The 16,092-nt window shown below is 38.1% G+C and overlaps 7 protein-coding genes across 7 annotated transcripts; 4 read left to right on the forward strand and 3 right to left on the reverse strand. All coding sequences in view use genetic code 12, as the record gives it.

The window, feature by feature from the left end:
* Positions 1-158: 158 nt before the first annotated feature.
* Positions 159-3,309, reverse strand: LEU3 (leucine-responsive transcriptional regulator; the record flags this gene model as incomplete). The annotated part of the gene is made up of 3 exons (XM_007375357.1): positions 159-2,521; positions 2,624-3,067; positions 3,149-3,309. The coding sequence occupies 3 exons, from the start codon at positions 3,307-3,309 to the stop codon at positions 241-243; spliced, it is 2,886 nt and encodes a 961-aa protein (XP_007375419.1).
* A 298-nt stretch (positions 3,310-3,607) lies between these two features.
* Positions 3,608-4,930, reverse strand: SPAPADRAFT_61227 (uncharacterized protein; the record flags this gene model as incomplete). The annotated part of the gene is made up of 1 exon (XM_007375358.1): positions 3,608-4,930. A coding segment is annotated over one exon (1,323 nt), but the record flags the coding sequence as incomplete, so codon positions are not given.
* Positions 4,931-6,579: 1,649 nt separating this feature from the next.
* Positions 6,580-8,273, forward strand: SPAPADRAFT_61229 (uncharacterized protein; the record flags this gene model as incomplete). The annotated part of the gene is given in 2 exon segments (XM_007375359.1): positions 6,580-6,663; positions 6,680-8,273. A coding segment is annotated over 1 exon segment (479 nt), but the record flags the coding sequence as incomplete, so codon positions are not given.
* SPAPADRAFT_61230 (uncharacterized protein) lies at positions 7,946-8,209 on the forward strand (the record flags this gene model as incomplete). The annotated part of the gene is made up of 1 exon (XM_007375360.1): positions 7,946-8,209. One exon carries the CDS (start codon positions 7,946-7,948, stop codon positions 8,207-8,209), a length of 264 nt encoding a protein of 87 aa, XP_007375422.1.
* A 1,257-nt stretch (positions 8,274-9,530) lies between the features above and the next one.
* On the forward strand, positions 9,531-11,360 carry GAP6 (Gap6p; the record flags this gene model as incomplete). The annotated part of the gene is made up of 1 exon (XM_007375361.1): positions 9,531-11,360. One exon carries the CDS (start codon positions 9,549-9,551, stop codon positions 11,301-11,303), a length of 1,755 nt encoding a protein of 584 aa, XP_007375423.1.
* Positions 11,361-11,657: 297 nt separating this feature from the next.
* SPAPADRAFT_61232 (maltose permease) lies at positions 11,658-14,866 on the reverse strand (the record flags this gene model as incomplete). Its single annotated transcript, XM_007375362.1, has 1 exon — positions 11,658-14,866. One exon carries the CDS (start codon positions 14,628-14,630, stop codon positions 13,368-13,370), a length of 1,263 nt encoding a protein of 420 aa, XP_007375424.1.
* Positions 12,001-13,335, forward strand: SPAPADRAFT_138659 (uncharacterized protein; the record flags this gene model as incomplete). Its single annotated transcript, XM_007375363.1, has 1 exon — positions 12,001-13,335. One exon carries the CDS (start codon positions 12,001-12,003, stop codon positions 13,333-13,335), a length of 1,335 nt encoding a protein of 444 aa, XP_007375425.1.
* Positions 14,867-16,092: the final 1,226 nt, after the last annotated feature.

Below are 16,092 nucleotides of genomic sequence, written 5' to 3' on the forward strand. Positions count from 1 at the left end.
TAAAAAAATTTTCTTTATTGAAAAAAATAAAAAAAAAAAAATTTCAATGTGTCATTTTTGACATTAGCACACGACCCGAAAAATCCCATAGCTGCAAATTTTAAACAGCGCGAGAGATATATATATACATATATAGTATTACATTTTATATTATACAGAGAATTAAATATACAGATGAAACTGATTCTAAGTAGTATTACATATTTATTAGAGAAGTAAAATATACAGAATAGATTGAAGTTAGCTTGTAGGGAAACCAAAATCATTCATGACACTATCGACATCTTTCCAAAGCATATCATGATCAAAAGTGTCCATTTCCAAATTTTCTAAGCCTAGTTGTATAGGAGATTCGTTGAATACCATATCTGAAAATTGCTGCTGGGGTTGATAATCTTGCACATATTGTTGTTGTTGTTGCTGCTGCTGTTGCTGCTGGGGATATTGTTGGGGTTGTTTTTGAGTTTGTTTAGGCAATACTGGAACTTCTTCCTTGTTTTCAACTGGTTTCCAAGAAGATGGTGGTGCGGGTTTGTTGTTATTAGAGCTGCTCAAGCGACTATTATTTGGTGATTCAGCTTGTCTAGTAACATTTGGAGAGCTCTTTTCCGAGGAATTGTTGACATGTGGTGAAGAATCATTGGAAGAATTAACCACTTTGAATATGGAACTTCTTTTTCCACCACTGACAGAGATAGGCTGCGGATCTAATGGAATAGTCATGATAATCTTTCTTGCTTTTGATTCGGCATCAACAGTATGAGATAACGATCTTGCCTTCCGTATTCTCGATGAAGAAGTAGTGCTTCCAGGGGTGGATTTTGCACTAGGGTTGCCCTCATTTTTCTCTTCTGCCTCAACTGCTTCTTCGGAAGCACTAGATTCTCCTGAGCTATTTTCGTCTTCATCATAAGAAACAACTGCTTCTTCTTGCTCATGATCAATTTGTTCCGCAATGTTGTTGCTGTCGCGATTTAATTTGGTCATACCCACTTGAGTTCTCAAAAGGTACAAGCAATCAAAGAAAACGGACGCAGACATTCTGTTTCTAATGTCAATACTCAAACTGCTCATTTTCTTTTCATCCAATGTTCGGAAAAGTTGCCACATGTTTCTCGTGATTGCACTAGCACGATAGGCCATATCATGCTTTAATATGGAAGCCTTGGCCATAAGGGCAATGGCTGCTTCATAACTCTGTTTCCCTGATCCCGTATCGACCAACAGTTTCAATCTTGAATGGATAAGCTTTCCAATGATACAAGCAGCTTGCCAAACATTCAAAATATAAACCCCAGGTAAATACTTGATAAACTTTTTATCTTTGGCTTGATAGGCCCGCGTATGGTTTATTAAAGCAATGGCGGCATTATAAAGTTTAACCAATCCCTTTTGTAATTCAAAATCAGCAATTCTTGAAGAATCCATGAAATAATAAGTTAACAAATGGACTCTAGTTGACAATAATTGAAATTTTCTAAATGCATCTTCATAAGGTAATTCATGTGACATTTTGATTTCCAACTCATCCAATCTTTTTGTTAACAATTTCAACAATGGTAATCTTTCTGTAGGATCAATTAAACCATAAGTATCCAAGGGGTTAGAATTCAAAGATTTTGCCATTTGATCTTCAAAATAGGCAATTTCCATCATGAATTGAATCGCTTGTGGAATCTTTATCCCTCGGTCAGGACGAGAATATGACCATACCGAAGAGTCAAATTGTACACATGCTGGGAATCCGAAGGCCGTAGCAATGGTTTGGGATGCAATGTTGCTGACTATCCATGTCTTGGCTTGTTCCTTGGCCATGGTCAATTGCTGAGGAGTCCTGGAATTGATATTGGTGTCGGACATAGACACTGGCGAATGCAAACCGATTCGAATGGCTTGAAAGAATGCCGTCAGGACCGTACTATAAGATGAATCGGCACTTAATGAAGAAGTAATTGGTGGCCAGTATGAATAAAGTAAGAACGCTTGTACTGAATATACAGAACTGACGTTAAGGGTAGGTTCGTCTTCCTCAAATGGGTTATATCTTGTTATGGGAGAGATCATGATTTCAGCAAGTATTCCCTTGACAATGGGTGATAATTGCACCAATAATGAAGTGTCTTCGTAAAATCTTCTTAACGAAACAAACATAATCACCCAGAAAAGAGCGGGACATATTCTATAAATTCTTTCTGGTCCCATTTCCACATCGACAATGGGGACAATTGGGTGGTATCTCTCCACATATTCTAAAAAGAGAGCTTTAATTGTTTCTGGTGATAATGTGATTGAATCCACGGATTTCTCTTCGCATTTCATGGCAGCTTCGGACATGGTGATTTGCAATTCACGATTTACTGGTCCTTGATAGCCAGTTGGTTCAGGTACTGGTCTTGCAATGGATGGGGTGTTTGGAATGGAGTAGTTTGTTTCTGAGGATGATACATGATGTGGTCTGTCGTAGGGTGTGGCTATTGGTGGACGAGCCAATGCTGAATGAGGTTGTTCAGGGTTATGCAAACTATCTCGCAATGGTGGCTGACTAGGGTATGGAGGAGATTGTGCCGGCATAGTTGCACCAGGTGAGTTTGCAAGTGGGACATATGGAGTACCACCAATATACTTGTTGTTAATATTATTATTCCATACTTGACTATGTCGTATAGCACTAGGATTAGGGATGATAGTACGACTTTGAGGGCTTGATACAAATTCTTGTGGGCTCGTTATGTTGGCTAATGAGGGAACTTTATTCAATAATTCTGCTGCTTGGGTGGAATTCAATGTTTTCTTTAACTCAGAGAATTCACGTTCAATCTGGGCTATTCTTGCTCGTTTGTAAGTTCTCTTGTAGTCGGATTTCAAATCACATTTTAATCCCTTTTTGAAACATCTGGTGCATGGTTCGGGGTGTCTCTCCAGGGCATCACATCGTGACTTTTGCTGCCTGCACTCAACACATGCCATTCGTTTTGGCTTTCCTGCCTTTTGCAGTGCTGGAGAGTTTGCCAATGGTGGTGATAAAGAACTGGTTAACGGAGGTACCGGTCCATTATGAGATGAGTTGCTGCTTCCTTGAATCAAAGGGGAATGAGTTTGTGAATGAACTTGTGGGGTGTGTGTTTGTGATCTCGAAGGAACATGAGACTGATTGGAAGGTGTTGGCGATGGTTGATGTTGTTGTCTTTCCAGTTTGATTTGTTGTGAGTCAATAAGATGCAATTCTTGGGAGATGCTGGTTGCGACGTTGACCAAGTTTCCTAACGAATTAGTTCCAGGTCTGGGACCACTGGAATTTCCATTACTCATGACTGTATATCTTTATGCAGATAATGTATTTTGCCTCGGCTCGAGGATTTGTAACTAAAAGTTTAAATCAGTAGATGGTAGCAAAAGAGAAAAGTAAAAAAAAAAATCAAACCCCCCCAAAAATGTAAGCAAAAAAAAAAAATATTTGATGCCGTACAATTTTGCCTCATCTGACACCTATACGTTTGTATGCAGTCATATCAAAATACACAGTTTTACCCAGTTTTACCCAGTTTTACCCAGTTTTACAAATTTTTCACAATACAACTTGTATTCAAAATATATAAATCTAGCTACGTTAACCCCATGACAACATACCACTGTATATCCAATCCAAATCAAATTCATGGTTTTTAGTACCAAATTTCTTCAACATTGGCAAAAATTCCATCTGTTTTGCAGCATTCTTGATTAGTTCAACTTTACCTCGGTCCTTTGTTTGTACCAGTTGATTCACTTCCTGTGATTCAAAAGATGTTGTCATTGGGAGATAATTCATAAAAAAATCATACATGACAGCATCGGGAATCTCGTCTGGCACGTCATTCACCGATACCAGAATATGTTCGAGTTTGTGATCTCTCTGTTTGGCAACATACATGGCGGTACTGAACAAGATATCAAGGTCTTGGAAATTGTATCCACCCAACTCGTTAAGTGCCGATAATGAAGCAAGTGAAGACCCTCTCCTTCTTGGATGTCCCGTATCAAACTTGATTTCCCCCATGCCTAAAATAAAAAATTGCGCATGCATAAGCGTATTCCAAAGAATGTAGTATGATCTTTGTTGTAATTCGTTGGTGATTATCGCACCTTGGATATTGGTAAAATCCACAGAGTGGGGATTATCCGGGTTGTATTTGGGTTGGGCATCACATTGTTCAACGCGTACATTCCATTGAAACGTTTCATAAGATGGTTTAATTGCAATTTTTGGAATGGTTTGATTGTTTTGCACTGATGGTGGAGTCATAGTTGGCAGGGGATATGAGTTTGCATGGCCCAACACAAATTCTTCCAGGGACCCAGAGTCTGGTTTAGGAGTCATGGACAATGCATCCTTCATGTTAAGTAAAGACGAAGACGATTTTTGACTATGTTGAAGTTTCAGGTGGAAAGTCAATTTATTCAATTCCGTAATCATTTGCAATTCTTTGGTTTGCAATATGAACTTTATGATATCTTGATCAGATTGGTTGTCGGCCCTCAATAATTTGAGACTCTTACCCATCAACTTTTCTGATTCATCACTGGTACTTCCTTTTATAAGCTCAACAATCACTTTTTCTTGTGCTTTAGTTAGCAATGAGGTGGGAATTTTATAAAAATCCAATGGATACCCTTTAAATCCAAATCTTTGGTAGTAGGTATTGACACCAGAATACAACATCCAAAAATATTGTTTACCCAAGTAATAATTTGCCAATTCATAATCAACGTTGCCGTCACTATCAAGAACCATATTCTTGAAGCTGTCAACATTCATGCTATCAGGAATAGTAGTACCATTTCCAGCAACATACAGTTTGACTATTTCCCGTTCAGTATACTCAATAGCCAGGGAGATACACCTTTCAGCCAACCCTTTCCCTCGGTAGTCTTTATGGGTAAACACGTATCCAACTAATAACACCGTAATATTCTTGACTCCAAACAGTTCGGGGTCAGGAATCGACGAAATAGCATTGGATTTATCCGCTGGTTTGTAAAAACCAGGGACTTGTCTCACGGTTACCGTGCTCACAACCTTTCCATTGGTGGTATCTTCGAGGTAAAATGAAGCTAGTTTCCCGCCTCGCTCATTTATAAAGTCAAGATGGTCTTCCAACATCAATTGACCATATTCCTCAGGTGTCAACTTCCCACTCCATTGTGAACCACACAATGTGTACATTTGCTTGATCTTTTCTGGATCATTGGTTTGGCGAAACTCAATTGATGGCATTTTTCAGATCTCAATTAGACAATTTTAGACGATTTTAGATGGAAAAAGAGTGTAGTTTACTTAATTCATGAATGAAATTGAGGTTTTATAGTCAAGAGCAATAGTGATTTTGTCAACCCCAAAAAAAAAAAATTGGGGGGGGTGTATAGCAAGTTTACCCCTGAAACCCCCCCCCACTTTCTTTTTTTCCCATTATAGCCGTCCTCGCAGTTCGGAGTATTTGAAACCATCCTTTGATCACACGCTAATTACCTGATCCAGACATATCCATTTAGTTTCTTCTTGAATAGCTACAGCGAGAAAGACAATTGGCTGAGTGGTGGAAGTTGAATATTCCTCGGTGTTCGTGTGTATGACTCTGACGTAATGTTTGTGTTTTATATGCAGTAGCGTTTTAGGTTGCCTCTAAAGTGACAATTGCCCCTCTCCCCAACCCCAAGACACAATTGCTAGTGAAGCAAAGGTATACCTCAAATTCAGTAATAGCACTTGTTTCATCTGAATATTGACAAATATTATAATATTTTACATTACAGCTATAATTGTCTTTAGTGGTTAGGTGCCCTGGACTGACTTCGGAAAAACATTGAGTTTCTCCCAGCACATGGCCATAGTAATACGAAACTGTAAAGTCTGTTTTTCATTCTCTGCTTTCTTGGTTAAATGGGATTATTTGACTAATTGATCATACGAGGTAATTTTAGTAGCAAAAGCTTTTTCTTTTATCTCAAATACTTTTTTGATAAAATATTTGCAAAATATCAAGAAAAATTTCAACTAACCCAAATCACTCAATTAATGCCAAACTATTAATCAGGATCTCCTCTCTGAATCATCACAAACTGAACCAAAGAGTATTGCTTCGAGACTACGTAATACAACTAAAGATTAGCTTAGGTTCTGTTATCCTTCCTGCCACAACAGAAAAAATCTAGAGGTAAAAAAAGTATTGCAATAGGGACTATCATGTAGTCATACGACTGCTGTGGAGTGTACTTCAGTTTGTTCTATAGTGGAACTTTTTTTTTATTTTCTTAATCCTATAGAATGGTGGTTTGACCCCGATTCTTCGTATTGAGATAATATTCGACTAAACTACGAAAATAAAGAAAACGACTATAATAAAGGATAGAATTTTGTGACCTGAAAGTTAACTCTAGTAATTTACACTTATAATTGCTTTCTAGTTTAATCTTAAATGTATTTATTTCGCAGGTTAATTTCCATAAGGAAGAATATATAAATTATAAAATTGGGGAGATAATTGACTAGTTTACAGTATTGACTAAACAAGTTAAATTCGTCAATCAATCCAATTTTAAAGTATAATACCCCATGTTCTCACACATATTATAATTATGAACATTCCTTTTTCATAAGGTTAAATAATTCTTGGTATAATTCCAAATTAGTGCCGTGGTATTAGTAAACAAGTTATTTGTCTTGACTATGTGACAACCTTACAATTTTTTTTTGCATCTTCTCTGGGCAGCCAAGATGATTTTAGATACAACAACGAGCAAGGTGGTCTGATTATTTATATCAGCTTCTATATAAATTGGGTAGATTTTTCTTTCATTTGATACTTTCGATATCATGTTGAATATTCAACTACAAAAGAAATATTAAGAAATGCTCAAACTTTTGCTATTACAGTGGGTTTTATGTGGAGCAGTATTTGCAACTGCGTCGCCGGGGTATTTTAGTTTAGAAATACATCCGAGTCATGTCTCTAGAGATGTGTTTGGAAAAAGGGATGCTGTAGATATGTCCCTAAAAGACGACAAGCAATCCCAAATGTTGACTGAACTTCAGATCGGTTCAAACAGAGATAGAGTTACGGTGGACGTTGACACAGGTTCAAGCGTATTATGGGTCATGGATTCCAATGGTGCGTGTAAGACAAGCCCACTTACCGGCAAAGTCCCAGATTGTAAAGCTCATGGAACATTTTCATTTCAGGGGTCTGAAACTTTCAATAAAACAGAGGAATCATTTCACATGGAATACGCCGATAAAGAATCCGCAGATGGCTTCTATGTTAAAGATGACATTTCTCTTGGTAAAGATGTCGTTGTTAAAGGGTTTGGTTTTGGACTCGCTGATGGAGCTTCGCTGGAGGTAGGAATCTTAGGGATAAGTTTCCCAAGGGTAAATTCGACTGGCCGTTCTTTTCCCGTGGAATTGAAAAATCAGGGGATAACCAACAGAAGTGCATATTCAATATTTTTGAATAAACCTAATAAAACTGGATCAGTCCTATTCGGAGCAGTTGATCATTCGAAATATTTAGGAGACTTACAAACAGTTCCCATTGTCTATAATGAAACTGAGCCACATATTAGAGTGAATGTTTTGGGAATAGATATTAATATCAATGATGCCAAAGTGTCTGGAGGTATTTCCGAATCAGCATTTGTTTTGGATACAGGAACCACTACATCACTGTTCCCCAAGCTGTTTTTAGAAACATTGTTGGGACAAATAAAAGGAGCCGGATATATCGATTCTAACGGAGTATTTGGTTCTCCTGATTGCTCTCAAGTACAAAATCTAAAATTTGAGATTAAATTTGATGGTAAGACAATCACAGTTCCGGCAAAAAGCTTAGGTTATACGGAAGTTCACGACAGCACAGGTGATGCATGTGGTTTTAGAATCAATTTTAATGATGATCTCTTAATTTTGGCAATGGATGTATTAAGAAGCATATATTTTGTGGTTGATTTAGGTGACAAAGAAGTATCCTTAGCACAATCAGATTTCAGTCAAGGAAATCAAGATATTGAGGTATTCCCACCTCCTGGTGTGAACAGAACCTTAGCTTCCAGAGGAAGATCTGAACACCAGGAATCCTCAGACACACCTGAAGAGAAAGCATCCTCAGCCAACTCGATCGTTTCTTCCATCGACGTTTTACTCTGTTTAGCTATTTTGTTGACCTGGCTACTTTAATGTGATTGTAACCAGGCTGATTTTTTTTACATATTTGTTTTATAAATTAACAATTACTTTAATTTTCTTTGAATCTATTTGTAGAAGTATTGAACAAGTTGGAGCGAAGAACGTTATTGATGATTGGCCAAAATGCAAAACTTGTTGTAGAGATATTTATTCGCCCTTTGATACAGAAATACTTGCAGTATTTCCATGTATTGTTCATTTAGTCAAAGCCATAATTCTTTTATCAAGGTCAAGATTGGAATTTAGTATTAAATTCGATATACTGCAGATTTGAAAACATCACGAAAACATAATATTACTTAGAAACAACCCAGCGTGGTGTAACTCTGATCATTCCTTTTCATAAGTTTTAATTACTCTTGGAATAAATCCAAACTCGTAGTGTAAAGACACAGAATTAAGAAAATGATTTGTTTGTCTTTACTATGTGACAGGGACAAGTAAAAAAAAAAATAAAAATAAGAGACAAAAGAAACTTTATAATTAAAACAAATATTTTTTCCATCCCCATTTTTGCAGGTACCCTCGGGAACCATTGATAATGTTTACAATTGTTACAAATTACGATATTTCATTGATCTAAAAGGTCAATACATTTGCAATGAACCATACCTTCTTAGTACCGAGCTCAACTATCAAAAAGATCAGTTAAAATAGGCAATCCAAACCGAAAAACAGATATTCCTAAACTGCCGGCATACCCAAAAATAGACAGATTGTCATTTAAAAATAGGAATAAGTGACAGGGGGAAAATTGAGTGATCTTCTAAATTACAAGCAATTACTTCTTAATTTATTCTCACCCAATACTGGATTGTCCGAAACCACGTTACCACAATACAATGGCAAACTGATAATGCATATGCAACTATATGACTCTTATATGTTAGTCATATCTGGATGGGTCCCCTCGCCCGGGATCCGGTGACGGGGGGATGCAAAGGTTGCAGCACCGGAGAGGGGGGGGCGTAGGCGTTTTTTTTTGGTAACAAAAAATATTCGCTTAAAATTGGTACTTTTCCATTGTATGCGCGATCCACTGATGTGATCTTCCTGCATACCATTTATCCGACAGCCCATATTGCCGCACATTCCTGGCGAATTGCCGCAAACTTTTATCCCTGTATCGCACTGAAAAAATAAAAAAAAGAAAGGTAAATTTCAAAAAAAAAAGAAACAGTATCATGATGTTTCGCTTGGCAAATATCAGTCATCCTACAATAGTTTCCTCAGTTAAAACAAAGAGGTATATAAGTCAATGTAATTTCTCCATTTTTTTAAGTCTCTTTGTAATTTCTCTTCACTTTTAAATATAAGCATTTACTCAAGCATGAGTGACATAAAACATAATACTGATTCAATCACTGAATCAAAGTCCAAGATCGAATCTTCATCTTCTCTCAATTCCAATACCCATGAATTAACATATGCCAACCAATCCAAACCAGGAATATGGCGCGAGTTTGCCGACTCGTTCAAACGCGCTGAAGACGTGGTTATTATCCGTGATTTAGAAAATGGCGACAAGGAGGAAATACGACAAGCCCCTGTGTTGAAGCAAACACTTAAAAAGAGACAATTGCAAATGATTGCCTTGGGTGGATGTGTTGGTTCTGGACTTTTGGTTGTATCCGGTCAAGCCTTGAAGGTTGGGGGTCCTGCCAGTTTAATGATTGCCTGGGCAATTGTGTCTTCCTTCTTGTATTGTACCATGCAGTCATTAGCGGAATTATCTTCAGCATACCCGGTCTCAGGTTCATTCGCTACCTATGCTGCTAAATTTGTCGATCCAAGTTGGGGGTTTGCCATGGGGTGGAACTATGCCTTGTTTTGGGTCGTTGTTCTTCCATTGGAGTTGGTTGCTGCATCCATGACTATCAAGTTTTGGAATTCAAGTATTAACAGTGTTGTTTGGATTGCTATATTTTACGTTTTAATCATTGGTTTGAATCTTTATGGAAACAAGGGGTTTGGTGAAACTGAATTTATTGCATCCATTATCAAATTATTGGGTGTTGTTGGTTTCAATATTTTAGCTGTTGTCTTGATTTGTGGTGGTGGTGATCAAGGTTATATCGGAGGTAAGAATTGGCATCCACCTTTCCAAACTGGATTTAAAGGGGTTGTATCAGTTTTGTTATCAGCTACATATTCCCTTGCAGGAACTGAATTGGTTGGTTTAACCACCAGTGAATCCGAAGGAAACCCAAGAAAAGTCTTGCCCAAGGCTATCAAGCAAGTTTTATGGAGAATTATGATTTTCTACATGTTGACTTTGATGTTGATTGCCTTCCTTGTCCCAGCCAACTCTCCTCAATTGCTCGATGCTCAAGGTTCCAGTGATGCTTCTGCTTCTCCATTTGTCATTGCCATTAGAGCTGGTGGTATCAAGGTTTTACCTTCAATTTTCAATGTTGTCATTTTGGTTGCTTTGTTATCCATTGGTAACTCTGCAGTTTATGGGTTTTCCAGAACTATTTTGGCTCTTGGTGAACAAGGCCTTGCACCAAAGATTTACACTTATGTTGACCGTAAGGGAAGACCACTTGCTGGGATTTGTACTTCTGCTATTGTTGGTTTATTATCGTTTGTTTCTGCTTCTAAATATGAGGACCAAGTTTTCGGGTGGTTGGTTTCCTTATCTGGTCTTTCTACCTTGTTCACATGGGGAAGTATCAATCTTTCATTTATCAGATTTAGACTGGGAATGAGAGCTCAAGATAGATCATTGCATGAATTACCATACCGTTCAAACACTGGTGTGTGGGGGGCCTATTATGGATTAATTATGAATTTTGTTGTGTTGGCTCTTCAATTTTGGTTGGCGCTTTTCCCAATTGGTCAAAAGCCAAGTCCTGTTTTATTCTTCCAAACATATCTTGGTGCTATTATCATTGTTGTTTTCTATTTTGGTCACAAGCTCTTTGCCAGGAATTGGATTTTGATAATTCGTGCCAAAGATATCGATGTTGATGGAGGCAAGAGAGAAACTGACATTGATCTTTTACGTCAAGAGATTGAAGAAGAAAAAGAACATCTTAAATCTCAACCACTTTATTATAGAATGTACCAGTTCTGGTGCTAGTTTTTCTTTTAGTTACGATATTTATTATAGAAAATTAATGACAAAATCTGAATTATAACAAGCATTTGTAGTTTGAACTAGTTTGGTACAATGTTTTCCCAACCTTTATTTAATAGGTTTTCTTAATCTGTCAATTTATTTTGCACCCGAATGGATATATATATATATATATTTAATATAGCTTAACTTATTCTAACTATAAATTATCCAAATAACATAAACCAAAATGTGCACAGCTCCTTGACTAAATCTGGAGCTATCAAAGTTACCAGATTAAAGATCTAAGAAGGAGAAAACATATTGTTTACCTACACACTATTGGTGTCTTGAAAAATTGAAATTATCTTTACATGAAAGCGCCTGCGTAGCGTAATGGTTAACGCGTTTGACTTCTAATCAAAAGATTCCGGGTTCGACTCCCGGCGTGGGTTCTTCTTTTTTGGTTATTTCACCAATTATTTTTGTGGATTAATTTCACTACCTGGTCATTATAACTTGGTGCTATTTTTAAAGTCATCGCAAAATACGTCAATTTGCGTAATTGTCGCGTTTCTTTTTTATTTTTATTTTTTTTAGCACTGTTTTTCCTGCGCTGTATGCAGGAGCGAATAATTCTATAAAAGAACAAGCCGATCCTCCACCTCCCCCTCTCCCCCACTTCCAACCTTTTATACCCCAGAACAACGTTATCAACAATATGCATCTACTTAAATCACTCAGACAGTCTAATCTGGATATACGACTCCTATGGAGTTCGGTGTTCTTCCGTATGGCCAGTTATGGTCTCACTAACCAAGTGCTCACACTTTATTTAAAAGCCATTGATATATCTGAAGAGCGAATCGGGATATTCATGACGTTGACGTTAATTGGAGACACACTCATCTCATATTATCTTACATGGAATGCAGACAAGATTGGGAGGAGAGTAGTGATGATTATTGGAACCGTGATGATGTTTGGTTCGGGGATCACGTTTGCTATAAGCTCAGACTTTTATGTGTTATTAGCTGCAGCTATTGTTGGGGTCATTTCGCCCTCAGGAGATGAGACAGGGCCGTTCAAGTCAGTAGAGGAAGCGTCTATTGCGCATTTGACGCCGCATAATCACCGCCCAGAGATTTTTGCGTTCCATGGGTTGTTTGCTACCGCGGGTGCGGCCTTGGGATCGTTGGTTTGTGGGGTTTTGGTGGATTATATGAACCAAGCGTGGGGATATGAGATGGAACAGTGTTACAGATATATTTTCGTGTTGTATGCTGGGTTCTCCTTGATCAAGTTGACATTGATGTTGTTTTTAAGTAACAAGTGCGAAGTTTACGTTGATAATTTCATTGAAGAGCAAGACAAAGATAGCGATGAAGAGTCACCATTATTAGTAGATGCTACTCCAGACGAAGAGATCAGCTCTATTAAGTCAGGATTGTCCAACACTACTCGTTATTACTTACCTCGTTTATTAGCAATTTTCATGCTTGATTCGTTAGGGTATGGATTCATGCCATCGGCCTGGGTGGTTTATTACTTAAAGATAACATTGCTCCTAAGTGCCAGTGCATTAGGAACGTTATTCTTCTTTACCAATTCCATCAATGCCATTTCATCCTTGCCTTCCGCATACCTTGCCAAGTTGTTAGGTCCTGTCAAGGCCATTTTGTTTACGCAAGTTCCTTCAGCGATTTTCTTTGGCATGGTGCCAATTTTCAATACTTATTTACCTGTTGCTGGGTTATTGATGTTGTACTACACGACAACTACCATGGACGTTGTTCCTCGTCAAGTATTATTAACTTCCATCATGCCTAAAGAGGAAATCACCAAGGTCATGGGGATAGTCAACATCGGAAAGACATTTGCCAGATGCATCGGCCCAATATTCACAGGGAAATTAGCAGCCCATAACAAGTTATACATTGGATTTTTCATCAACAGTATCTGTGTCCTTTTGGCAGATTTGATCATGGCTACGAATTTCCTCCATTTAGACTCGGAGATTCTACAAAAACAGTCAATTGAACATCGTATAGATTAAGTACAGAAAATAAACACATAAGAATTAAACATCTATTGTTTCTCAGTGACTGGCACTTCAGAAACGGTTTCTTGGACAATATCAGCCACATCGATTTGATAAGCGGCAAACTCTCTGGCAGGGACTCGTCTTTCGAATAAAATATCAAGTTCAGCGTATGTCCGGTCCTTAGTTTCAGGCAATCTGAAAAATGACCAGATCAAAGTAGGGAATGCGGTGGCAAACCATACAAATGCAGTCAACCCCTTTAAGTTAGCTGAACCTGGGTTAATAAGGTATGGTTCGACAATTTGAGATATTAACGACACCAAATTATATGCATTTCTTGCCAAACACACCGATTGGGATCTGATTCTGGTGGCTGACGTTTCGGCCGTGATGGTGAATGCTAAAGGACCAATAGTCAATGCGTATGTACTCACCCATAACATGGTAAGTGCCGCCTGTGCCCATTTAACAGCACCATTAGTTTCAGCCGGTTTGGCCAACACACCAATGAGGAACAAGAACAACACCAAGAAGAAATAACCCGTGACGTAAATTGTTCTTCTACCAAATTTGTTCAATAAGAACCACGAACAGACTGTCCCACTAAAGGCAATACCAGTAGTACCAAGATTCAACTTATAGACTTGATCCGAGTTTAAACCAGCTTGAGAGAAGAAATAACTGGGTGAGTAGGCAAAAGTTGACCCAGAGAGAACTTGACCAGCAAATGAAATACACATGATTTCTGTTCTTCTCAAGTTTGTGCCTCTAAAACACTCAATGTACCCTTTCCATCCGCCCAACTCTTCTCTGTTCTTTCTATCTTGTTGGACTTCAATTTCATTAGTTCTAATCATCAATGCTAACGAGTCTTTTGCTTTGTGAGCAATACGCTTGGAACCTAATCGTTTTATAGCATGTTCAGCATCAGAAATTCTCCCTTTTCTGATTAAGTACCAAGGTGAATCAGGAGCAAAATAAGTCAAGACAAACAAAGGAACAACCCACATCCATTGCAACGCATAAGGGATCTTGTATGACCATTTACTATCAAGACCAACCAATCCTTGTAAAACCCCAGCAGCAATGAACTGACCAGTAGCCCAATACAAGTTGATAATTGCTGTAAGGTATCCTCTCAATACAAGCGGGGTGATTTCTGAAGCATAAGAAATACCAATGGTGGCAAAGATACCCCAAGGAATACCACACAAGACTTGACCAACAACAAGGACCTCGATGGACCTAGCAAAGAAGACAATAAAGATGAATGCAGCCATGAATATCAAACTAACGTTAATAACCATTCTGTGACCAAACCGTTCAGCCAAGTACCCGTTAAAGAAAACACCAAGGATTGTACCAACAGACGAAGAAGAACCCAAGGCACTTTGCCATTTGGTACTGATTTCATAAGTGGTATTGCCATCATCGTCGACTGTGGGAACACCAAACGTCTTTTTGAATTCAGGATAAGCATAGAAGGAACCAGTCAAAATGTTATCATACCCTTCCATGATAATAGTAGCAGCCATGACGATAGCCCAAAATATAGCTGGTTTGTGATCACGGAATGCTTCTCTTAAGGTCATATCATGTTCATCAGTAACACCCTGCTTGGCTTGTTCGTAAACATCAATGACAGACTTGCCATCAGGGGATATTTCCTGGTCGGATCCTCTTCTGGAGGAGATGTCGGAACCAGCATCTTCAACATGATCGAACAGCTGAGCTTTGAGATCTTTACCCATTCTTAATAGCGATTTTAGTTTCTTCGTGAAATAGTTCAGTTTGAAAGCTAATGATTTCGTATTGATGATATCAAAACTTGCCATTCATAGGTTATTTTCATGTCCTTTTATATTGAAAGTTGTAGTATGTTACTCGTTCGTTGAGGTTTAAAAATGTCATCAAAAATAAAAATAATTAAAAAAAAAAATAAAATAGAAAATATTTTTTATGGGATCTTCCTAAATCGTATCTGCCCAAATTAGCCATTATGTTGTATGGCCCACAATAATTCTTTTGCCATAGCCCGCCCGTGGGGTAAGCAATCTAAAGTTCTAAAATAACTCATAGTTGTACTTGTGTTTTTGGAACATTCAGTTTGACTGCAAAACGAGAGTGGGGAACTGGGAGAATCTCCTCCGATTTCAGATCCAGCCCACCTCGCAACAACTTCCAGTATCCAATGAACAAACACCGTGGACCATCCCCACTTACACTTGCCATTGTTCTCCTCGATACACACCAAGTGGTGGTAGTAGTGGTGGTGGTGGCACAAAAAGAAAATACAAAAACAAAAAGAGGATCAGCCTTGAAACGCACTACATAATGAGCCCTGCGTTAACTGGTTACAACATTCTATTTTTGCAACAATGCGCCCCACATTCTTCGAAGCATATTATCCATGCAGTGCAAGGGATTAAAGTCCGGGGAAATTATTGTTGGATTGATCCGGGGAAGTTTTTGCGAGACAGATTGGAATTGTTGCGAAACAGCCGTGGTATAGGATAGACTAATTCAAGTGAGAGAAGATCGTTGCTTCCCCATTCGCAAAAATTAAACTTTTTTGCGACCTTCTTCAAGAGTTTATGCGAGGTTTGCAAATTGTTGCGAAAACACATAAAGATTTTTGCGAGTTTTTCCGTTTTTGCGAGCGTCTATTTTTGCATTTTTTGCGACCCAATTTTTGCAAGGGAATAACCCATCGTGCATACACACACACACACACCCCCATAGTTTACAATTTTTTGCGAATGCGGGATA

The sequence above is a fragment of the Spathaspora passalidarum genome (genome assembly GCF_000223485.1).
Source record: "Spathaspora passalidarum NRRL Y-27907 unplaced genomic scaffold SPAPAscaffold_4, whole genome shotgun sequence".
NCBI lineage: Eukaryota > Fungi > Ascomycota > Pichiomycetes > Serinales > Debaryomycetaceae > Spathaspora > Spathaspora passalidarum.